A 26,252-nucleotide genomic window follows, 5' to 3' on the forward strand; every position below is an offset into this window, starting at 1 on the left:
CGTGAAAATATCGATTTGTAAACCCAATAACACTTTTTTTTTTTTTTTTTTGTAATTTGTTTCAAGTCCTTGGAAGTTGAAAAGTTTGCTATATCTAAGCTATTTATCTCTCTAAAAGGTTATATTTATAATGGAAATTGCACTACCCTTTCATCGTTATCATATGTTCCCCTTAAAAGAATCAATTTTGAACGCCTTTCTGATATTTTTCTAAGGCACGTTTTTGGAGGCACGACCATAAAACAATAAAAACAATTTGCATTTTTTGGTTTATTGAACTTTTCTTTTAGTGCATCTAATTATAAACGGGTAATAAACTCGATCTTATTGCATTTGCGATAATACCGATAACTGCAATTGTTTGGGATTTTACGCTATTATGGTGAAATATGTTCCATTTCACTGAAAATTTTCAATCATGTAAAAAAGCATAAATAAATTTTCGGAATCTTCTCTTCATTCCCATTTACTTATTACAATGGTGAAGGAAAAGGGGCCAACGAAAAGTGCAAGTTCTGGCAGTGCTAGGAACGAAACAAAATTGATTTAGAAATGAAGATGAAAATGAAGTATGAAGCAGGACAAAGTTTGTCATCTATTGCAAGGGAATTAGGTCTCGCTGCTTCAACAGTGAATGCTATTTTAAAGGACAGCGCACGTCTAAAAGAAAATGTCAAAGGATCAACACACTTAAGATCAACAGTGATCACAAAACAACATTCAAGTGCTATATCGAAGATGGAACAGCTGTTAATAATAAATGGATGAAAAATCAGATTCAGAAGCGAGTGCCCCTGAGTCTAATGACCATTTAAGCAAAGGCAAGAAGTATTTATAAAGATATTAAGGATAAATACAGCGAATCCCAACCGAAGTTCGTGGAATGCAACGGGTAGTTTAATAGGTTCAAGCATCGCACTGGTTTCCACAACGTTAAAGTATGAGGTGAAGTCGCCAGTGCCGATTCTGCAGCTGCAGAGAAATTTTGTGATGTGTTGGAAAAAATTATTGATGAAGGCGGCTATTCATCGCAGCAATTTTTTAACGTTGATGAGATTGCTCTGTATTGGAAAAAAATACCGGATCGAACATACATTGCCAAAGAGGAACAATGCCAGGTTTCAAGGCATCAAAAGATAGGGCCATGCTCTTGCTTGGGGCTAATGTAGCGGGAGATTACAGATTAAAACCACTGCTTGTGTACCATTCTGGAAATCCTCGAAAATTTAAGGGCATCAATAAAGTCACCCTATCCGTGCATTTCCGATGGAACCAGAGAGCTTGGATAACAATGTCTCTCATTGCGGATTGGTTTAAATGCTGCTTCATCCCCGAAGTTGAAAAATATTGTAAAGACAACGACTTTCCTTTCAAGGTTTTGCTTCTATTAGATAATGCTCCTGGACATCCTACGTATCTTGATGATTTCAATTTGAACGTGAAAGTCATATTTCTACCGCCAAACACGACTTCACTCATCCAAACTATGGATCAGGGTGTTATTTCGAATTTAAAAGAATACTATTTACGCACTTCGTTTGCTCAGGCATTGTCTGCAGTAGACGATGAGAAAAATTTTACGTTGAGAGACTTTTGGAAATCTTACAACATTTATTACGCCATCTTAAACATTAATAAAGTCTGGGAGGAAATTACTAAAAGTTGTTTAAATGGCACATGAAAGAAAATATGCACACGGCACGTAAAAGGCTTCGAAGGATTTGAAAAAGACGAATCATATGAAGAGGTTACAGATAAGATTGTAAAGGTTGCAGAGCTATTTCAGTTGGAGGTTGATGCCAAAGAGGTGGAGGAGTTAATAGATTAAGAAGAGAAGGAATTATCTAACGAAGAACTTATTGACTTGCAGGCAGCAATAGTGAAAGAAGAAAATGCTGACGAAGCTCAAGATGAACCAAATGAGCAACCGAAACGCTTCATCATCAGAGAGATGGCAATGGCATTTCGTGACATTGCATCGGCAATGGCGAGGTTTGAAAAGATGGATCCTGACAGCGTAGATCCTGACAAGCACAGTACTTAGTACTGTGCTTGGGTTGGAGGTTGAGAAGATGAAAGAAGATATTTGTTGACATTGGACTTGAACTTCTGTAGACTGGAATTTTCAGGAAATTTGTATGAAGGAAGGTTGTTCCAGAAAACGGCAGTTGAATGAATAAACGAGAAAGTTAAAAAGAGTTGGTTCTGTGAGTTTGAAGTTGGACAATAAATGGATGTTGGCTGGTGGCGACACGTGTTCGGACTGTTTTAAAAGAGAGAGTGGGAATTATAGAAGCCAATTCAGAAGAACAGTGCCCATGGAAGTATCTGTAGAAAAGGCTTGCAGCAGAAACAGTACGTCTATGGGACAGCGAGTGGAGAGACTCTGTTAGAGATGAATCAATAATTAACCTAACTACCCTCTTCTGAATGGAATCAAGAAGCCTGAGAAGGGTTTTGGGGGCACCACTCCAGATGTGGGAACAATATTCCATGGTAGGGCGGATTTGCGATTTGAAAAGAGTGAACAACTGTTTGGAAGAAAAGTAACGCCGAGAGCGAAAGAGAAAACCAAGTTTTTTAGATGCGGAGGAAGCAATATTTGTAATGTGCTTGTGCCAAGAGAGATTAGAATCCAGGGTAATCCCCAAAAGAGATATATCATTTTGCCTAGAAATCGGAGTGTCACCAAAGATAAGCTTAGGAGCAGAAGAATCCTTTTTTAGGGGTTTATAAGACAAGACTGAGTTTTAGAAGGATTGAAATCAACTAAGTTGTCTTTGCCCCACTGGAGAATTACTTGGAGATTGGCATTTAAGGAATTGGTAGCAGATTTTCGAGAAGTTGAAGCTGATTGAGCAGGACAAGGTTTCTCAAAATGGAAAGTGGAATGCAATGTGCTATCATCGGCAAAACTATGGATAGGATTTCCAGTCAATGGAAGAAGGTCATTAATATACAAGAGGAAAAGAGTGGGGGAAAGAACTGAACCTTGGGGGACACCAGCATTAGCGGAAAAGTTGGAAGACAGCTAGCCATCTACCATCACCCTCAGTGAGCGATCAGAGAGAAAATTGGATAACCAGTTCCAAAAAACAGTTGGCCAACCATAAGATGGAAGCTTGTTTAGAAGACCATTATGCCAAACATGATCGAAAGCCTTTGAGATGTCAAGAGCAAATGCTTGTGTTTCACCAAACTTTTCCAATGAATTAGTCCATAAATTGGTAACATAAGCCAGAATATCACCAGTGGATCGACACTGACGGAATCCACACTGGCGATCGTTGATCAGACGGAAGGTTTCTAGGTAGTTTAAAAGTTGGCGGTTAATTGATTTCTCCATTACTTTAGAAAGAGTAGAAGTAATTGCAATGGGACGATAATTGGATGGGAGGGATTTGTCACCATGTATCTTGTAGCTGCTGATAGTGATCTCCCCTTTGATCAACATTTTTTTTTAATTTCATTCAGCAAATTTCGAAGTCTCTGTAGAAACTTACTCCGACTCAGGCACCTCACATCTGTGTGTAATAGCTTGCACTTTTGCATCAGGCAACACAGCAGCAATCCTTATAGCAGAATGTGCTGTTCCCATAGGAGGTAGTTATTGTCAGGGAAACAAGAAATATGATGTGTAAGAAGAATAGGTTGAATTGGACAAGGGTATGCCTGCCGTGGGTAAAAGTAGATGATGTTGTAGAGGTGTCCTTGAAGGGTACAAAAGGTGATATTATTGTACAGTTGGCACTAATAATATTAAGAGTAGGAGATCTGAGCAGGGTCGGCTCGTTAGTAGGCACTGTGGAACTGCACACCCCCAGCTTTTTAAATCTAAATATACAGTTAATGGAGTTATATGAAATTTTGTGAAGAACAATGCAACGCAATGAATATTTTTATTAACAGGTCCCACATACAGTATACTCATCCTCTATTTCCAGTAATCATTTCAATAATAAGCAAATAAAAACAAGAAATTGTTTTTAACTTTGAAGTATAATCGTAGGCAGAACTGTGCACTACGCAGTTCCACATTTTAGTCCCAGTGGCGTTCAGTCAATACCTAGTTTGTAGGTTGTCAATAAGCATTTTTTAGAGGTGACAAAATGAGGCAATGGAACTGCAGAGCAAGCAGTGCCGATTTGAACAGTGCACCAAATTTGAATGAAAAAGTTATTAATCTGTTTTCAACAAATAAAAACCAAAGAATGGATTTTATTTTTAAATAAAATTTCAGGATTACTCAAGTCTGTTAATGGTAAATGTCCAGTTAATGTTTTGTAGTATTTTTAACTTTCTTATTATTATTACTATCTATGTCTAAATGTCTTATAACCAAGGCAATTTAATGTAGCTCTAAGAAGCAGCACCCCCATACATCAGATTCATGAGCCACCACTGGATCTGAAGATTTACTAAACAAGTAAAAAGTCATGAGTTAGGGTTAAATTTGAAAGTGTCTACAATTCTGCCCAGACTTGATAGGAGGGAATATATGACGAGAACCTTGTCAATCGATTTGGCCCTGGAGAGATTGTGCAAGGCTCATGGGGTAGAATTTTTCCCAGCATGGTCTGTGCTTGTTAACAGGAGCGACTGTTTCTACAGGGATGGGATACACTCTTAACTCCAATCCGGTCCCCTTCTTTTAAATAGAAGGGGTGCAAGAATATTTGCTGATGCTATGAAGGCAGTGATAGCATCAGAAAATATTCTTGAACCCCCTTTTTTTAAGATGACTGTTTGCTACAGCAGTTTAACGCTCTAAATGGATTAGGTAAACTAAATGCTGATTGATAGCATCTTTACTCTTTCTCAGATGATATGTATAAGGGAACATAAATTTAAAATTGAAAAGGATAAATTCAGGATAGAGATGTGAAAAAATCTCTCTCTCTCTCTCTCTCTCTCTCTCTCTCTCTCTCTCCCCTTCCTTCCTTCCTTGGCGCCTCCGTAGCCAGGTGGGAAGGAGCAGCAGTGCGTCGCACACGCTTCTTGATTAGACCGGGGTTCGAGCCCGTCACCACCAAATACGGAGGATGCGGAAAGGTCAGGGAATGACCACCGCATATCCCGGAGCAATATGGCCTTAGTTGCTAATGCTCCTAAAAACCAAATAACAACAACAACCTTCCTTCCTTCCTTCTCAGCCAGAGTAGGAAAGTGATTGTTGAGACAAAAATTTCCATCTTGTGTTGTACACCCTAGAATTTTGGGTATTTTGAATAAATTTAAGGAAGGAGTGGAAAAAATTATTTGTGGTGTGGATATGGACAAATGTTATGAGTAGTCACCCCCCCGCTTGTCTAATGCTGTATAAGTTTGCTTCATTGTATTGTTTGCCAGTACTAATACTAATGCTTTATTCAAAAACAGCAAATGTCCAGAGCAGTTTGTCTTTTGTGTTTGTTAGAGGCTATTAAATCAATTATTAAAAATTAATCTCCCCAAAAAATGACCCAGGCTTCTGATGAAGCTGCATAATGGTTTGTTAGAATAAAAAAAAATTCAAGGACAATATCCTTAAGATTGAATTAAAATGCATCACAAGTATGCTTGTAGGACAAATTCAAAAAATTCAAAAGGTGGTTTAATCACTTTTTTGGTCACATGTGAAATCAAAATTGCTTGCAATGAGTTCTAATGAACATATCAGTTTATGCTTAATAAAATCTACCAGTAGATGAGATGACTAGTGATTTTATATATGTAATTTATTTCAGTGTTTGATGCAACTGGTAAATTCCCATCTGGTGTTTTGGAAGGCCATATTTTCTGGGTAGGTAGCTATGATGAATGTCTTCAAATTCATGTACCTAAAAACCCAGGAAAGAGCATTAATGGCTTTGATGGACAGTATTGCACACTTCCCATAGGTCTTCAAACATCTTTTATGGTAAGTTTAATTAATAAAGTGTTTGAATTTTAGCTCAGAAAGTTTCATGACTTTTATTCATTTTTCACTAAATAATTTATAATCACTAATACTTGCAATATGTTATGTTATATTATTATATTGTATTATGTTATTATTATGTTCTGATGATTTAATTTAGTAAGTAAAAATGTTTTAGGAATAATAATTTTTTGAATCAAGTCAGAACTATGTAGGTGCTTAAATGTAATGTTCATGGCTGAAGTAATCCCACAATTCATAAAAATAAGTTATAAGGATTCAACATTTCAACTGAAATGGAAAATTTTAAAATTTTTATTAACATTTCAGTTGAAATGTTAATAAAAATTTGTTAGTAGGTTGAGTTAAAACTGAAAATCAATGAATGTAATGCCGACCGGGCTAGCCGGGTGGGTAAAGTGCCTGCTGGCAACCCAAAGGTCGCTGTTTTGAATCCCGCCTCAGGCTTGGATCAGAGTAGAAAATGCAAAAACTGTGGGAGGTGCAATATGGCCACAGAAGCCGATGCACCAACAACTAACAAAAAAAAAAAAAAAAAGAATATAATAGATTTTTGTAGTTAATTGAAAATTAAGTGATTACACTTTTCCACGTAGCCATATAGGCAAAATTAACTTTTTGAGGCTTTTAACAGATTGTTTATACTTTGAAAAATGGTACTAAATTTTTTATATAAGTATTATAGTTAAATTAATTTTTAATGTAGTAAAATATTCCCTACCATACTGAAAGAAAAAAAAATTAAAACAAAGTCTAAGTAATGCAGAATCACAGTGGTTTTATGTGGTGGAAAAGTGATTCATTAAATTAACATGTCCATATTTTAAAAGAATTATAGAATACTTAATTCTTCCATTTGGTTATTCATAATTTAACAGATTCTCCAAATTGCTTTTGCTCATTCATTCATTCATTCATTTAAATTTTCTAAAATGGTTCTTTGTTTCAGCCTATTCCAGCTTCAGTTGGAATTTGTATACCAGATTCTTGCCCTCTAGACACTGCTTATAATGAAATCAAAAATTATCTGAATGCCACAGGTAAGTCACCATTAATTGCATGTTGTGAAAAGGTAATTATTTGTTAAGTAGAATTTATCTGTGTTCAGATGGGAGCTAGAGAAATAACAATGCAATTGCATACAAATTCCAGTGCTAAATGTAAACCTTTACTCCCATAAATTCCTTTGCTTAACTAAAATTGCAATATTTTAAGATCCTTTTTGGATTTTTCACTGTTGTCTGAAACTGTATGGATAAGAATAAGAAAATAGGATTGGGATTTCCTAAATATATCTAATTTAAATCTATTTAAATTTAAATAGATTGCACATGTAAATTATATGAAATCAGCTGAGACCAGTAAGCATGAACTTTGCATTTTTTTCATCATACTTTGAGAGTAACTCTGATAGCTGTTATAATAAATAAACTGGAAACTAAAAGAAAAAAGGAACTGAGTGGCACATCACACATTTGAGTTGGCTGTGTTTCAAACCCATATGACCACTAAGTACAGTTAATGATGTGTTTGCTGTCATGATGATTAGTTGTAAACTCCTCTGACCTAGTGGTCAAGCTGGATTAAAAAAAAAGACATTTTTTCCTTTTGAGATAAGAAAATAATGTTGGAGTAAGGGTTATATGATTACACAATTGCATTGTTGTTTCTATAACCATCTCCCAATGAAACTGACCCTTTTTCAACTATAGCAGTATGCACTTGACTATTCTGTTCTGGGTTCCAAATTAAGGATGCATTACTTGGCAGGTCACAAATTCCTTGATGCTCTCCCAATTACATTTATTTCTAGAGCAAGCACCCATTTCTTTGGTGATCAAATTCTTCAAATAATGCACCAAGTTTTAATTTGATCAGGTTCAAAGAAAAGAATGGTTAGTTGAGTTTGGTTTGTCTACTTGACTAACCATGGAATACATGCCACAGGCTCTACAAGTGAAAAACTCATAACTCTCATTGAAAAAGGCCATAGGCATTTCTGTGTAAGTCACGATGTCCTTGGATGACATATTGAATGCAGAATCTTGTAACAACTGTTATCTTGGATTCTTTGTTAAATTTTGAACTTAAGAAAGATTAAAAAATTTAAATTTACAATATATTACAGAATTTAAATTAACAAAATATTACAGAAACTAAACCGTTACCAAAAGTTTATCCACCAGTTGAAGTTAAAATTAAGCTTCAAAAGTACCAGATTTTACAGAGTTTACTGTATTTTTTTAACATTTATATTTTGGAAATATTTGGTTGTCACTCTTCCTAGTCCAGTGTTTGCTAACTGTTTCATGTCTCTATTTTCTAATTCCTGCCATTTTATTTATTACATTATATGTTGAAGTTCAAGTTAAGTTGGTACTTGAGGATGCCACAGACATTCTCTCAGATATGCCAAGCTGTGCTTGCTACCTGGGAGTTTAAAACGCTGATGGAACTGATATTTGGGTGACATTCAAGTCAAGTGGACCTAATTTCGGCAAAGTCCAGTCGGTCTGAGCCAACCAAATCCTCTGCTTGCACCTTCATGATGGTGGGACTGTTAGTAAACCTGGGTATAACTCCCATGTGCAAGTCCTAAAATATGGCACCTAGCACACTGTGGATGAACTCCCAGGTGCAACCCAACGTAAGCAGGGATCAACGATTCCTCCATGTGGTGTGGGCACCACATGGAGGAATGCTGCCCCTCTGTGTTACCAGGCAATACTAGGTGGTAGATGACTCTCATCAACCTGTGCAGTACCACCATTTTGTTTATTGGAGGCTTGAAGTGGTGGAACCAATGTTTATTCTCCAGAGCAAAGTTCCAGTCAGCCCTACCCTATCTCTTCCAGCATGCAGTATGATCGATGTCTTTTGAGGTTATGATGAACACCATGGCACGATCCAAACTTCCTTACATTTTGAGGGTACAGCTCTAAAACGGTGTTTACAGGCTGGCCACTAGCTAGTATACCAGACTGAACCTATTGGTAACTCTCTAGGAGGCTTCCAGATCAGCTAGTGTATAATCTTGCTACCACTACTTTGCCAGATAGTGACTGGAGGGAGTCTGAGTAGTGTGGGGGCATTGTTGAGGCCACATTATGTCAAGGATCTGGGATATTCTTATCATGTGTACACCATATCCAAAAATATCACTTCATACAGCATGCCCCCACTTTGTTACTACTAAATACATCATGAATTATCAGACTAATGCCGACCGGGCTAGCCGGGTGGGTAAAGTGCCTGCCTGGCAACCCAAAGGTCGCGGGTTCGAACCCGCCTCAGGCTTGGATCAAAGTACTGCAAAAACCTTGGGAGGTGCATTATGGCCACAGAAGCCGATGCGCCAACAACTACCAAAAAAAAAAAAAAAAAAAGTCAGACTAATAGAGCAAACTTCTCTTCAAAAAGATCTAAACCTCCCAAACACTTCCTAGTACATTTCACAAATATGCTCGGTCTCAGTTCTAATCTCAACAATGTCCATTTCCACTTGCAGTCTGCCAAACCCCATTTACTTTTTCTAACAGAATCTCAGTTATCTATTGATTCAACCATGCTCATCTCAGTTGTCCAAATTATTTGGAACTTGTGCATATGCTCATTCTGATATTCCCTGTCAGAGACTTAGTAATTTGGAAACTCCTCTTTTCGATCTTCTCTGGCTTAAAATCTGTCTACCACATTCTTTCAAATTCATCTGTTGCCTCTATTGTTAGCCCAACTCACTAATCACTTGGAACTCTTTGACTTCCTAAAAAAAAATTTCTTGCTTATACTCTCGCACAACCACCAGGTCGGTGGAGTTTACAAAAAATCAATTAATACAAATGTTAATCGTATTTAGCAGTCACAGGTTTGAACCATGGCCCACTCAAACAGCCCATGCTACTGCACTCCCCCTCCTGACTACTTGGCTACCTCAGGTCTCTTTTTGAAACTTTACTTTCTCTAGTCCAACTTTCCTAACAGTGAGGTAATTTTCTTTGGTGATTTTAATGTTCACAACTCCAGCTGCCTTTCGTTTTCTAGTCATATGGACTTATCTGGTCGAGATGCTGATGCTTTTGCAATTACAAATGATCTCGCATAGATTATTCATTTACCTACCAGAATACCAGACAATCCTAACCACATAGCCAACATGCTTAATCTTTTTCCTACAAACAACCCTTTAAATAGACGGTCGAGGAAAGTGGTCCTCTAGGCACCTCAGATCACAACTTGGTGATGGTCTCTTCTCCAATGGAGCTTTTCTCTCAAGGCTATTCTCAACCTCGTGTTGTTTGGTTTTACAATAATGCAAAATGGGATGATCTGCATGATTTCTTTTCTTCTTTGCCTTGGTTGGACTACTGTTTCATAACTTCTGATGTCAACATTTGCTCAGATCGTGTCAGTGAAATTATTCGTGTAGAGATGGAATCTTTTATTTCGCATTCTACCTTAAAATCTCATTCTTTTTTCCAAACCTTGGTTTTCCAATAAATGTGCTAAGGCTGTTCAAGAGAAGAATATTGCATATCATAATTGGCTTGTGTCCAAATCTCCAGGTTCATTTTCTACTTACACCAAAGTTTTTTTTTTTTTTTTTATGTGAACCCCAAACACGAGAGGTATTACAACCTATAGTACTTAGTACCGTGCTTGGGGGGCGCCTCCGTAGCCAGGTGGGAAGGAGCAGCAGTGCATAGCACATGCTTCTTGATTAGACCGGGGTTCGAGCCCGTCACCACCAAACACGGAGAATGCGGAAAGGTCAGGGAATGACCATCGCAGAGCAATATGGCCTTAGTTGCTAATGCTCCTAAAAACCAAATAACATAACAACCGTGCTTGGGTAGGAGGTTGAGAAGATGAAAGAAGGTATTTGTTGACATTGGACTTGAACTTCTGTAGACTGTAATTTTCAGCAAATACGAATGAAGGAAGGTTGTTCCAGAAAACAGCAGATGAATGAATAAATGAGGAAGATGAAAAGTTGGTTCTGTGGGTTTGAAGTTGGACAGTAAATGGATGTTGGCTGGTGGCGGCACGTGTTCGGACTGTTTTGAAAGAGAGAGCGGGAATTATAGAAGCCAGTTCAGAAGAACAGTGCCCATGGAAGTATCTGTAGAAGAGGCATGCAGCAGAAACAGTACATCTATGAGAAAGAGAGTTGAGAAACTCTGTTAGAGATGAATCATTAATTAACCTAACTGCCCTCTTCTGAATGGAATCAAGAAGCCTGAGAGAGGTTTTGGGGGCACCACCCCAGATGTGAGAACAATATTCCATGGCAGGGCGGATTTGCGATTTATACAGAGTGAGCAGCTGTTTGGAAGAAAAGTAACACCGAGAGCAAAAGAGAAAACCAAGTTTTTTAGATGCAGAAGAAGCAATATTTGTAATGTGCTTGTTCCAAGAGAGATTAGAAGTCAGGGTAATCCCCAAAAGAGATATATCATTTTGCCTAGAAATTGGAGTGTCACTAAAGATAAGCATAGGAGCAGAAGAATCCTTTTTGCGAGATATAAGAAAAGACTGAGTTTTAGAAGGGTTGACATCAACTAAGTTGTCTTTGACCCACTGGAGAATTACCTGAAGATTGGCATTTAAGGAATTGGTAGCAGATTTTCGAGAAGTTGAAGCTGATTGAGCAGGACAAGGTTTCTCAAAATGGAAAGTGGAATGCAATGTGCTATCATCGGCAAAACTATGGATAGGATTTCTAGTCAATGGAACAAGGTCATTAATATACAAGAGGAAAAGAGTGGGGGAAAGAACTGAACCTTGGGGGGACACCGGCATTAATGGAGAAGTTAGAGGACAGACAGCCATCTACCATCACCCTTGGTGAGCGATCAGAGAGAAAACTGGATTACCAATTACTAAAAATAGTTGGCAAACCATAAGATGGAAGCTTGTTTAGAAGACCTTTATGCCAAACACGATCAAAAGCCTTTGAGATGTCAAGAGCAACTACTTGTGTTTCACCGAACATTTCCATTGAATTAGTCCATAAATGGGTAACATAAGCCAGAATATCACCAGTGGATCGACACTGACGGAATCCATACTGGCGATCATTGATCAGACGGAAGGTTTCTTCTGTCAAAAATAATTTTTGACAGAAGACCACAGGAGGCATTGAATGGAGCGTGTTGGGAATGGCGGGAGATGTGTTACCAAGATCATTAATACAGGAGTTGGGAGACAAATGGGATGCTAGCAGGTCAGCTTTATCCTTGGCTGAAGTGACCACCTCTGTCCAAACCAGATGGTTTGGACAAAGCTGGGAGCAGAGATGGGCAAGAGTTGCGGCCAATAGCTTTGGCAAGAGACCAGAATGCTCGGCTACCATTAGGGCAAGAAGCAAGTTTTATACTCTTAGCCTGTTCAGCTTTATCCTTGACTGAAGTGACAACAGAACCATCTGGTTTGGACAGAGGTGGGAGCAGAGATGGGCAAAAGTTGCGGCCAATAGCTTTGGCAAGAGACCAGATTGCTCGGCTACCATTAGGGCAAGAAGCAAGTTTTCTACTCTTATCCTGTTCAAACTCTAGTTTGGACTGATTAATGACTGCTTTACAATTGTGTGTGCTTTGGTGTAGGCAGAAAATGAAACTGGAGAATTAGAAACAAGCCAATTACGATATGCAACATTCTTCTCTTGCACATTTATTTAAAAACAAAGGTTTAGATAAAGGACGAAATTTTAAAGTGGAGTGTGGGATAAAGGATTCCATTCCTGCAAGAATAATTTCACTGACACCCTCTGAGCAAACGTTGACATCAGAAGTCTGGAAACAGTAAACCGACCAAGGAAAAGAAGAAAAGAAGTCTCGCAGGTCATCCCATTTTGCATTCTTGTAATGCCAAACAACACGAGGTCGGGAAAAGCCATGAGATAAAGGTTCCATTGGGATAAAGGATTCCATTCCTGCAAGAATAATTTCACTGACACCATCTGAGCAAACGTTGACATCAGAAGTCTGGAAACAGTAAACCGACCAAGGAAAAGAAGAAAAGAAGTCTCGCAGGTCATCCCATTTTGCATTCTTGTAATGCCAAACAACACGAGGTCGGGAAAAGCCATGAGATAAAGGTTCCATTGGAGAAGAGACAATAACCAAGTTGTGATCTGATGTACCTTGCTTCTTGTCCAAATGGTAGCCGAGCATTTTGGTCTCTTGCCAAAGCTACTGGCAGCAACTTTTGCCCATCTCTGTTCCCACCTCTGTCTAAACCAGATGGTTCTATAGTCACTTCAGCCAAGCATCAAGCTGACCTGCTAGCATCCTATTTTTCTTCCAACGCATGTGTATTAATGATCTTGGTAAACTACTTCCCACCATTCCCAGTAAATTCCATTCAATGCCTCCTGTGGTCTTTCATCAAAAGGATGTGAGATCTTTTACCGTTAATTTATCAATTAACGATCTTGATGCCAAGAAAGCTCCAGGTCCTGATGGTATTTCTCCACTTGTTCTCAAAACTTGTGCTCCTGAGCTTACTCCTGTTCTGTGTTGCCTTTTTTTTCACTTTCTTATTCCAAAGGTGTTTTTCTTTCTGCCTTGAAATTTGCTCATATCCAGCCAGTTCCTAAAAAAGGCAACAAATCCCTCCCATTCAATTATCGTCCCTTTGCAATCACCTCTACTCTTTCCAAAGTAATGGAAAAAGCAATTAACCACCAACCCCTAAACTGTCTCAAAACCCTTCATCTTTGGACAAATTCAATGGAAAAGTTTTGTGAAATTCAAGCAGTTGCTCTTGACATGTCAAAGGTTTTTGATTGTGTTTGGCATAAAGGTCTTCTAAATAAGCTTCCATTTTATGGTTTGCCAACTGTTTTTTGTACTTGGGTATCCAGTTTTCTCTCTGACCGCTCACGCTCACTACAGGTGATAGTAGATGGCTCTCTGTCTTCTAGCTTCTCCACTAATGCCGGTGTTTCCACAAGGTTCAGTTTTTAAGCCCATTCTTTTCCTGTTGTATATTAATTAATGACCTTCTTGCATTGACCGGAAATCCTATTCATAGTTTTGCTGATGATAGCACATTGCATTCTACCTTCCAGTTTGAGAAACCTTGGCTGCTCAAAACAGCTTAAACTTCACGAATATCCACTACCAATTTCTTAATTGCTGATCTCCAAGTAATTGTTCAGTGGGGCAGTGATAACTTAGTTGATTTCAATCCTTCTAAAACTCAGTCCTGTCTTATATCTTGCAAAAGGATTCTTCTGCCCCTATGCTTATCTTTGATGACACTCCATTTTCTAGACAAAATGAGATATTTATATTTGGGATTTGGGATTACCCTGCCTTCTAATCTCTCTTGGCTTAAGCACATAAAAAATATTGCTTCCTCTGCATCTAAAAAACTTGGTTTTCTCTTTTGCTCTCGGCATTGCTTTTCTTCCAAACAGCTAGTCACTCTGTATAAATCTCAAATCTGCCCTACCATGGAATATTGTTCCCACATCTGGGGTGGTGCTCCCAAAACCTCTCTCAGGCTTCTAGATTCCATTCAAAAGAGGACAGTTTGATTAATAAATCACTCATCTCTAATGGAGTCTCTCCACTCTCTGTAGTTATTATTGTAGATGTTCTGTTTCTGCTACATGTCTTTTTGTCTTTTCTGTAGGTAATTCCATGGGCACTGTTCCTCTGAATTGACTTCTATAATTCCCACTCTCTCTTCCAAAGCAGTCGAAAGACTTTCTGCTGCCAGTAATCATCCTTTTACTGTAAAACTTGAAACTCACAGAACAATTGTTTCTTCTACATTTATTCCTTCAACTTTCGTTTTCTGGAACAACCTTCCTTCCTATGTATTCCCTGAAAATTACAATTTACAGAACTCTCGTGTTTGGGGTTTTCATAAAAAAAAAAATATATATATATATATATATATATATGTGTGTGTGTGTGTGTGTGTAAGTAAAGTAGTTATTACTGTAAGGCAATTATTTATTTACCTAGAAGCACTATTTATTTTTCCATTAATGCTTGTATTGTAATTTTTTATTTATTTTATCTCATTATTAGTTAAACATTTCGCTTTAGCTTGAACATTTTCCCTAAACTGCATCATTACACTGTAGGTGTGCTAATACTGGATTATTTATTTTATTATTTGATGCTCGATTATTTATTTTATTATCTGATGCTTGATTATTTGTTTTATAATTTTAACACATGATTATTTTATTACATAATTTTATATAATGGCATTAAAGATTGTTTGTAGATTCATATAGTTATTCATATATGCAAAACAAGTGAAAATTAGCAAAGTTCTATTTTATATTTCCATGAATTAATTCACTCCTTTTTTAAAATTTTTTTTTTTTTATAGTTATCCAACTGTCATTCCTGGGTAATTTGACTGTGAACTCTCCCACTTGCCACCCAAGAAGTCTAAAATTGGATTCTCCTGCAATTGGCTACATGTAAGTCTGTTTAATTTATACAGCTAAAGATAAAGGATTATAATTAATCAAAATGTATGCAATCAGAGGCATGTTTGCCGTTGGCATTTGCATGGATTTTGGTAATGTAATGTTACACATTACACTGTAACTGAGGAGCATTGTGATAGTTATTTATCTCTTTGTAGGTAATCAATTAATTAATATTACACCTAATATTTATTAATTGATGAAGAATAGAAAAATACCACCAGCTCAATATAAAAGCAATATATTATTCTATATTTGTGGAATATTCAGAACATATATTTGTTTGAAACTGGTTTCAAATTTTCTTTACAAGTTTTAATAACAATTATTTAATAATATTTGTAACTAGCATTGTGCATATGCAAAGCACTCATCACCCACAGCAAACTTGTCTGCTAACGTTTTCTCTGTTAAATGATACAGCATTCTTTATAAAATATGTACCTATTAAGGCTATCAACAGTGAATGTTTACTTTGTGATGACCTTTCTGAAAGAAAATCACCAGTATATTTTCATTGATAGACACACATAATGCCCCTAGACATAACAGTGGTTTTGCAATGCTTACTGCTCTCTAACATTTTTTCATTCCCAATTTTATATATAGAATAACTGACAACTGCATTCTATAAATTATAAGGTGTATTCCTGAAAACAAAAGAAATTGAAATACTCTCAGGAGTTCTTTCAAAAATGCTATAATTTTTAAGAAAAATGGTTGGTGTTGTTTCCACAATGTCACTTTTTTTTTTAGTATGTAAAAAAAATTGTAAAAAGCAGACATGGTTGCACTGGAATACAGTAAATGATGTAAAGTACACACACATGACATAACTGTAATGAATTCATAAAATAAAATTTATTAAGAAAACATGAAATATCTGTTGATTTAAGGGGTATTGCTTCCTGAATTTAGTGTGTTGATTTCCATTGAATTTTGATAGTATTTCAGCAAAAACTCCTATTATGTGACAATGAAATTGTTATCATAATAAATGTTCAATCTGATCTCATTTCTATGCTATTTTTGTGCATGGAACTTGGCAGCCACTGCACCATTTCCCATGTATTCATCCCATACCAATTCATATTAGCTACATAGCAAATGAGTACTCTATAATCAAGTTTAGAGTCAAAACTACTATGCATTTGTGTGATGGCAAATTTTTTAATTATGTGCATTGCCATGATGTTCTGTTAACATTCACGTTTATTGTGAATAATAATTGCATTATTACATGATGCACATTTTCACTGAGACCTGCACCATCTTCCTATAGACAAAATGCAGGAATCAGTGCCCTATAAATTAACAAGCATTTTGATATATATATATATAATATTACAGATAATAGAAAGAATAAGCAAATAAATCCAACAATAATACCATCAGGGACCTAAGATAACGCAAAAAAAAAAAAAAAAAAAAAAATTTTTTTTTTTTTTTTTTTTATATATATATATATATATGTATTTTTTTTTTTTTTTTAAATAAATTTTATTTTCTGAATTCATGTTGATTGTGTCTTGGGTTTTCAAATAAAATATGTATACCTTACTGCATTCAATTTTTGATTGTGGATGTCATTGTATTGCTACTGTAGACTGAAACTCAGTACTTGGTGCTAAAGCTTGGGCTTAGAGACAGATGCCAATATTCATGGTTCTGCCTCAGTTGCTAATATCTTTTTAATTACATAGATGCCTGAATAGATGAATCCACTATACCGTACATAAAAATCTGAGACAACACCAGAACAGTTGTTTCAAACTACTGGTTTCTCAATTCAGCTGGCAGGTGGCTTCTATTAGCAAACATATACCAGACTGAAACTCTGAATAATGAATTTTAAGTAAACAGTCAGTGTATGTAAGTAAAACTTCAATTTAATATATAATGAATAATAGTATGCCTTTTATTGTTGTATCAATTAAAGGGAACTTCCCTTTAATTGATATTTTAAAGATATTTATTTCTATACTGCTTGGCTGTTCACTTAGACAAAATACGTTATTCACAGTTTGGCAGGTATTCTTTAATAGAGGCTACCTACCAGCTGACAAGAAGCCAGTAAGCTATAAACAGCTGTCCTTGTGGTGGCTCAGATTTTTAAATGTACTAGTGGATTCACCTGTTTGGGTGATGCTATACAATTTATGATATTAGCAACTTGAGAAGAACCATGGTTAATGGTATTTGTTTCTAAGTTGAACATAAGCCCAAGCCTTAACACTGAGTTCTCAATATCACTCTTTAGTGGGAGCAGAATGATCATCGTGTTCAAATATCAAATACAGTAAAGTGTATGAATTTTATTTGATTCAGCTTTTGTGTTGAAATACTCCATACTCCATACCACTCTAGGAGCATATTCATTTATTAACTGTATTTCAGTTTGATAATGTTAGCTTTGAATTTTTTTTCTTTACATAATTTTTTTTTTCAAAAACTATGCTATTTTTGAAAAAAAACTCCCAAGATTATTTTAAATTCCTTTTGTTGTCAGAAATTTACTGTAGAATTTATGACATGCTCTTCTTACCCATAAATTTTAACTGGAAACCAACTCAATGTGAAAAAAGTTATTTCTGTCATAAACATTACATGCAGGTGGTGATTTCACCCAAAGTAGTAGTTTCACACTTAATTACTTTCATGTTATAGAGTATTACTTTCATGTTATAGGTATTTGTTGGATTGACTCGAACCTCAAATTCAACAGTTATGCCTATTTAAGTCTATGATTTGATTTTTCATTTTATTAGAAAATGACTTTGCTCTGAAAATCTTCACACATATGAATTTAGCATTTGTAGAAGAATAAGAGAAATTTACCTCAATATGATATGTAGAACACTTTTGTATGATACTCTCCAGAAATTAAAATGAATAAGAGATTAACACAAAATGATTACAGTAAAAAATCAATTGAAAACAATTCAAAAATTAATTAAAAATTAAAAGAACAATTTTAAAAAATAATTTAAAAAGTTTAGCATAAAAAATTGAAAAATGATTTTCCTTCCTTTAAACAGCTGTCCTGGTGGTGTCTCAGAGTTTTAAATATATAGTGGATTCACCTGTTTGGGTGATGCTATACAATTCATGATATAAGCAACTTGAGAAGAACCATGGTTAATGGTATTTGTGGTTAAGGTAAAGAAAGCCTGCATGAGAAGCACACAAAAGTTCGATGAAATTTACTGGTAAAAGTACTTTGCTGTAATCATTTTGCATTAATCTTTTATTCGTTTTAATTTCTGGAGAGTATCATATGGAAGTGTTATACATATCATATTGAGGTAAATTTCTCTTATTCTTTTAAAAGTATTGATATCAACATAGAAAGTATGAGCATTGTAGGTGTTATATACTATATTAATTTAGCAAATTCAAAGCAAGATTGTCTATTAGTATTGGTGATGTATTTTACCTTTATAGTTATACATTTCTTGTATTGCAGTGTTTTCAGAAGCACCCCAGGGGCTCACATCTGGTGAGTATGGGCTTGGCACACCTAGGGTTCTGAGCTGGATATCATCATTCTTCTCTTTCTTGGTGACTCCTTTTTACTTCTCTCTCTCTCTCTCTCTCTCTCTCTCTCTCTCTCTCTCTCTCTCTCTCTCTCTTTCTCTCTCAGGGTAACTGTGGTATTTTTTTTTGGCTGGTGCAGTATAAGTCTCAAGCTTCCTTGCACCATATGGCTGATAATAATAAAAAATAAAAATCTTATCAACAGTAAATCTAGGAATATTCACTTAAAATATACACAGATAGTTGGTTTCTGAGAACTGTATAAGAAATGTCTCATAAATATAATGTGTTATTTCCTTAGACATTGGTTGCTCTGTAGATATACATTTCTCAACACTTCCAGCTATCTTAATGGCAAACTTCTGCACATCTATTATTATTATTATTAGCCATATCGTGCAAGGAAGCCTGAGACTTATGCTGCACCAGCCAAAAAAAATTCCCGAGTTACCCTGAGAGAGAGAGAGAGAGAGAGAGAGAGAGAGAGAGAGAGAGAGAGAGAGAGAATTAGAAAGGAATCACCAAGAAAGAGAAGAATGATGATATCCAGCTCAGGACCCTGGGTGTGCCAACCCTATACTCACCAGATATGTGCCCACTGTCTTTCCTCAATTTGAATTTACGCTCTCTCAGGAGATTATTCTGAGCAAGAGGAAGAATCCCATCAGCATTCAGCATGCTCAAACCATTCAAGGCCTTATACACCTCAATCAGATCACCTTGCAGGTGCCTAGTCTCCAGACACTGTAATTTGCAAAACTTAAGCCTTTCTTCATAAGAGCAATCCTTTGTTCCATTCACCAAGTAGCTCTACATCCTTCTTAAAATGAGGCCTCCATGCCTGTATACAGTATTCAAGGTGGGGCCTGACCATTGCCTTGTACAAGAGGATAATCACCTCCTTATCCCTGCTAGAAAAATTCCTGTATATCATTGACAAGACACCATGAGCTACTTTAGCAGACCTTCTGCACTGCTGAGAAAACTTCATATCTGACTGCATAATTACTCCCAGGTCCTTTTCATTCTCTAACTCTGTGTGTGTATAGTGTGTTTAGGTTCTAAAACCACCGGGGGTTCCCCCCATCTCCACGTAGTTTACATTGTCATGTGACACAGTACACTGTGCAGGCCAGAGATAAATTGTATGGATATTGAGGTGTGTAGTGTTGTGTATCGTTGTTCTTCTGGCCATTTAGCTGCTGGGACCCTAGTGGCTCCCAATATTGTCCATACTAAACCTTGTGGAGGCAGACCAGGCACACTAGTAATTCGTTTTACTCTGGCAGGCCCTGCCACCTAATTTCCTGGGATTTCAGTGGCTAGAGACTATATATATATATATATATATATATATATATATATATATATATATAAAAAAAATTGGGGAGATAACGTTAGAATTGAAAAAGCCTAGTGAATGCGATTTAATTTTGTCAAATTTAAATTTGGATGTGTGGGACGTGCGCTAGTGTACGGACAGAGTAGGAGAGAGAGACTGAAGGCTGGGGAAAAAGTCAGAAGTATGGAGACAAAAGAGAAGATGACCACAATGATTTCCAGTGGGGCATGCTCATGCCCCATCAGGAGAAAGTGGGGGGTGGCAGCTTAGCTGCATTCAAAGTCAGTTGCAGATTGTCCATTTTAGTGATTTCCTTATCTTATCGTGGTAAGAAGAAAATGGGACTTCAGTCTTCACAAGGTGTCCAGATTAGGCTGCCACCTTATGGCAGCCCAGGGTGACAAACTTAGCTGTGGTCTGATTTGAGAGTCAGTTTCGGTGTTTGTCTTGTCTTATCGTGAAAAAGAGGAAGATGAGACATCAGTTTTGGCTTCAACCAGCACAGTTAGTTACACACAGTTTTGGACCTGATGGAAAGAGTGTCTAATTTAGTGTGTGTTACATTAGATCTTTGTAGAGGAAGCAAAGAGTCTGTTCAGTTTTGGGATTAGATTTTTTTTTTTTTTTTCGATAACAGGATAGTGGTTGTTTCTTATTCAGTTTTGCAAGTGTTGCTGTTCACGCTGAGGTTCAGTGCAGGGTTTGTAGTGATGAGGTTGTTCTGGTCATGCTAAGTGGTTGCCAAGTTTCTTGGTTGTGGTAGGGTTCTGTGCCTTGTGAACAAGTCTTGGGCAAACTTTGTGAACGGTTTGTAGTATAGTACCACACAGTTGGTTCATTTCTCTGGGGTTACTGCTTCCCATATACAATATTTTACATTTGTCTATGTTAAACTTCAGCTGCCACCTATCAGCCCATCAGCTCAACCTTTATAGAATCTTTTGCAGTAGTGCACTGTCATTTGTGTCATTAACAACCCTGCTGACCTTTGTATTGTCTGCAAACTTGGACATTAAGCCCGATATACTTTCATCAATATTATTAATAAATACAGAAAACAACAGTGGACCCAACACTGAACTCTGGGGGAATCCACTAATAACATTCGTCTACAAAGAGCATCCATTGATTACCACTCTCTGTCTTCTCCCACTCAGCCGTCCCTTTATCCATAGCAGCAATTTGCCTCTAATGCCACACTGCTCCAATTTGTGCATCAGTCTTCCATGTGCAACAGTATCAAAAGCCTTTCTAAGATCCAAATATATGATATCAGAATTATTCTCTGCATCCAGTTCATTTGTGACCACATCATAGTATCCAATCAAATTGGGCGCCTCCGTAGCCAGGTGGGCAGGAGCACTAGGGCATAGCACACGTTTTTTGATTAGACCGGGGTTCGAGCCCATGCCCACCAAATACAGAGGATGTGGAAAGGTCAGGGAATGACCACCGCATATCCCCGGAGCAATATGGTCTTAGTTGCTAATGCTCCTAAAAACCAAATAACAACAACCACCAATCAAATTGGTCAGACAAGACGTCCTCTTAACAAAACCATGCTGTGTCTGATCTATAACTGAAGTCTTGTCTAGATGATCCTGCAGTGCTTCTTTAACCAGTGCCTCCATTAATTTCCTTGGAACAGAAGTTAAACTAACAGGTCTGTAATTACTTGTGTTGCCCTGTAATCCTCCTTTGTGAATTGGGGCCACATTTTCACATCTCCAGTCCATGAGTACCTCCCCTGAGTCCAAGGAAGCTCTCAAAATTATGGCTAAGAGTTTGCTTACTTCCTTTGCTGCCTCCTTTAATATAACTGGATAGATCCCATCCACCCCAGGTGTCTTTCTTATGTTTATCTTCAACAATTTCTCCTCCACTTTGCTCTCAGTTATTACAAAATAATCTAGCTCACTGCCAGAGTTAAATTCAACTCTGGCATTCCCCTCCTTGAATAACTCCTCATGTGTGAATGTAGATGCAAAATACTCATTTAGTTTGTTAGCCACCTGAGCAGGATCATCAACAGCTGAACCATCAATATCAAGTGGACCAATCTGATTCATCCCTTTCCTTCTAGAGTTTACATAGGTAAAGAAATCTTTGTTGTTTTTCTTTGCATCCTTTGCCAAGGATTTCTCATAATCTGCCTTTGCCTGCCTAATTTCCTTTGCGACTTGGTTACAGACCAGCTTATATCTATCATAGGCTTCTATGTCACCCATTAATTTATATGTATCCCATGCATTTTTCTTCTCTGCCATATGTCTCATTAATTCATCTGACATCTATTTAGGCCTAAACCTTGAACAATATTTCTTTGTTGGTATGTAAAGCCTAGTAGCTTCCAAGATAAGTTCTTTGAATGCTTCCCATTTTGAATTTGCTGTTGGTAACATCATCAGTTGGTCCCACCATATAGAATTTAAATACCATCTTAGACCACTGTAGTCACCTTTATGAGAGCAAAAACCCTTCCCTTTACCCTGATGGTAGTTACTTCTTTGAGAAATCCCACTTCAGCATGCTGTGATGACTGCCACTGAGTGGTTCGATTACCTGCAGATTCTTAGTGAATGAAGAATCACTACTGATAATCAGATCAAGAGTATTACTCCCTCTAGTTGCCTTCCGAACATGCTGCTGAAGAGAAAACAATCATCCAATAAAATCAACAAATGCCTTGTGAGTGACCACCCCACAAATTCCAGTGAATATCTGGGAAATTAAAATCACCCATTATAAGACACTCTGATTTACTGGTCCACTCTATTTCTCTGTACAGTTGTTCATTATACTCATCATTAGGCCTTATAATATACTCCTACTATTAATTTTTCTTTCCCAGTCCTCATGTCACAGCAATCTGACATGATACTGCACTCTCCACCCATGTCGACTGGTTGTACTTCCTTAGATTTTATGTTTCTTAACTAATAGCATAATCCCTCCTCCCTTCCTATCTTTTTGATCCTTCCAATACAGATACTCCCCAAATTCCACCTCAGCATTGCCCACATCTGTGCAGCACACATCTCTGATATCCAAAGAATATCTGCCTTTGATGTTTTGACCAACACCTCAAATTCTTTAAATTTATTTACTAAACTCTTGCCATTGGTGTACACGCAAGTATACATGCACCTGTTCCTATTCTTAGCTATCCTAATGTACACCATGTATTTACTTGTTCCACAATGACACCCAGCAGTCTCTGAAATCTCCCGCACCTTCTTTTTCCGGCCGCTGCTCATTACAATAGAAGCAGTGCAAGAATCACTTTCATATCTTGCCAGGGCTACTCTTAATCTATTAGTCTGTGTATCCCCACCAAGCTAGCAGTTTTCCGACCCACCTAACACTGCAATATTCTTTCACCCTTTCTATTTAAGTATATCCCATCCCTGTAGAAGCAGTCTATTCTGTTAAGAATCACAGACCAGGCTATGAAAAATTCTACCCCTTCAGCCTTTCATAATCCCTCCAGGGCCGAATTGATTGACAAGGCTCTCATCATATACTCCCTCCTATTGTGTCTGGGCAGAATTGCAGACACTTTCAAATTCAAACGTAACTCACAGCCTTTTTTGAACATTGACCAGTACTTGTTAAGTAATTCCGCCAGTCTCCTACTCTTAATATCATTAGTGCCAACATGTGCATCAATATCACATTTTTTGCCCTTAAAGATGATATTTGCTCTACATCGTCATCAAACTTTACCCCTGGCAGACATACCCCAGTCCTGTTCCACCATACGAAAGACTACTGTACAACTTGGAGCAGTATGGCATTAAGGACAAGTTGCTCCAATGGATAAAAGGATGGTTGAGTAGAAAAAGACAGAGTGGTAATCAATAGTGTGGCTGAATTATTATTGCACAAGACTGCAGTAGTAATTCAGACACACCATGGATTTGTTAAGGGAAAGTCTTGTCTGACCAATTTGATTGGATATTCATGGACCAATATTATTATTGGAGTCCTCCAGTGTTCGGCATTGGGCCCATTTTTGTTTTGTAGATTTATCACTGATATTTGATGAAGATATATCAGGCTTAATGTCCAAGTTTCCAAATAATACAAAGGTTGTATTATGAGAACATCCTAGGACTCAGGGGAATTCCCCATTTACTGGAGATGCGCAAATGTATCCCAAATTCACAACTGAGGAACTAAGGGTGACAAGTGCAATTACAGTCCTGTTAGTTTAACTTCTGTTCCGGGGAAAATAATACAGTCACTGGTTAAAGAAGCATTGCAGGATCATCTAGACAAGACCAGTAATAATTCAGACACACCATGGGTTTGTTAAGGGGAAGTCTTGTCTGACCAATTTGATTGGATATTATGATGTGATCATAATGGAATTGGATGCAAAAAATAATTTTGATATCATATACTTAGATTTCAGGAAATCTTTTGATACCGTTGCACATGGAAGACTACTATAAAAATTGGAGCAGTATGACATTAAGGGCAAGTTGCTAAAATGGATAAAAGGATAGTTGAGTAGGAGAAGACAGAGAGTGGCAATCAATGGACACTGTTCTTTATGGACCAATGTTATTAGTGGTCCCCCAGGGTTCAGCATTGGGCCAATTGTTGTTTTGTTTATTTATAAATGATGTTGATAAAGGTATATCAGGCTTAAGGTTCAAGTTTCCAGATAATACAAGGTTGGTAGGGTTGTTAATAACAGTATGCTACTGCAACAGGATCTAGAAAAGTTGGGAAGATGGGCTGAGAAGTGGCAACTGAAGTTTAAAGTTGACAAATACAAAGTACTGCATATGGATAGCTGTAACCTAAGAGAAATGTACCACCTGTGTGGTACTGCCCTCAGGGTAGTGGAAAATGAAAAAGACCTGGGGTGCAGGCAGGCAGGCAGGCTGCCAAAGCAGGTAATGGGGTCTTGTCAACTATATACAGGAATTTTTCCAGCAGAGATAAGGAGGTGATTATCCCTTTGTATAAGGCAATATTCAGGCCACACTTTGAGTATTGTATAAAGGTCTGGAGGCTTCATTTTAGGAAGGATGTAGAGTTTGCTTGGGCAAGTAGAGAGAGGGGCAACAAGACTGGTGAGGAGAACATAGTGGTCATCTTACCAAGAAAGGCTTAAGCTCTGCAAATTGCAGAATCTGGAGACTAGACTCAATAAGATCACCTGTGAGGTGATCTTATCGAGGTGTTTAAGACTTTGAATGTTTTGAGCAGGCTCAATGCTGATGGGATTCTTGCTCTTGCTCAGATTATTAGCATTAGCATTAGCATTAGTAGAGGCATTTGATGCAAGGAAGCAAGCTTATGCAGCATCAGCCAAAAAAAAAAAAAAAAAAAAAAAAAAAAACCACTCCCACTTCACCCCTCTGTTCGTTCAAAATACCTGTCCAGCTGAGCCTTAAACTTATTTAGGCTATCAACTTCCATGACAAGGGATGGAAGTCTGTTCCACCAACCAACCACTCGCTGGCTAAAGGCAAATTTCCGCACGTCTATCCTACATCTGTCTTTCCTCAATTTGAATTTATGCCCTCTCAGGTGATTATTCTGAGCGAGAGGAAGAATCCCATCAGCATTGAGCATGCTCAAACCATTCAATGCTTTATACACCTCTATCAGATCACCTCGCTGGTGCCTAGTCTCCAGACACTGTAATTTGCAAATCTTAAGCCTTTCTTCGTAAGAGCACCCCTTTGTTCCATTCACTAATCTTGTTGCCCTTCTCTGTACTCGTTCCAGCAGCTCTACATCCTTCTTGAAATGAGGCCTCCAGGCCTATATACAGTACTCTAGGTGTGGCCTGACCATTGCCTTATACAAGGGAATAATCACCTCCTTATCCCTGCTAGAAAAATTCCTATGTATCATTGACAATACACCATGAGCTACTCTTGCAGCCCATCTGCACTGCTCAGAGAACTTCATATCTGCCTGCACAACCACTCCCAGGTCCCTTTCATTCTCTACCAATGTCAGTGTAATACCAC

The 26,252-nt window shown here is 37.4% G+C and overlaps 1 protein-coding gene across 1 annotated transcript in view; it reads left to right on the plus strand.

Annotated features, from left to right (window-relative positions):
• Nucleotides 1–26,252, plus strand: part of LOC150087634 (O-acyltransferase like protein-like) — a 252,648-nt gene that overhangs the window by 167,360 nt on the left and 59,036 nt on the right. The window contains exons 7-9 of the mRNA XM_090369839.1: nt 5,727–5,899; nt 6,870–6,960; nt 15,275–15,368. Coding sequence (XP_090225965.1) covers nt 5,727–5,899; nt 6,870–6,960; nt 15,275–15,368 — 358 coding nt within the window. The remainder of the gene's footprint in view (nt 1–5,726; nt 5,900–6,869; nt 6,961–15,274; nt 15,369–26,252) is intronic.

Source organism: Mastigoproctus giganteus, chromosome 3 (assembly GCF_048544385.1).
Source record: "Mastigoproctus giganteus isolate SK-2022 chromosome 3, ASM4854438v1, whole genome shotgun sequence".
Classification (NCBI taxonomy): domain Eukaryota; kingdom Metazoa; phylum Arthropoda; class Arachnida; order Uropygi; family Thelyphonidae; genus Mastigoproctus; species Mastigoproctus giganteus.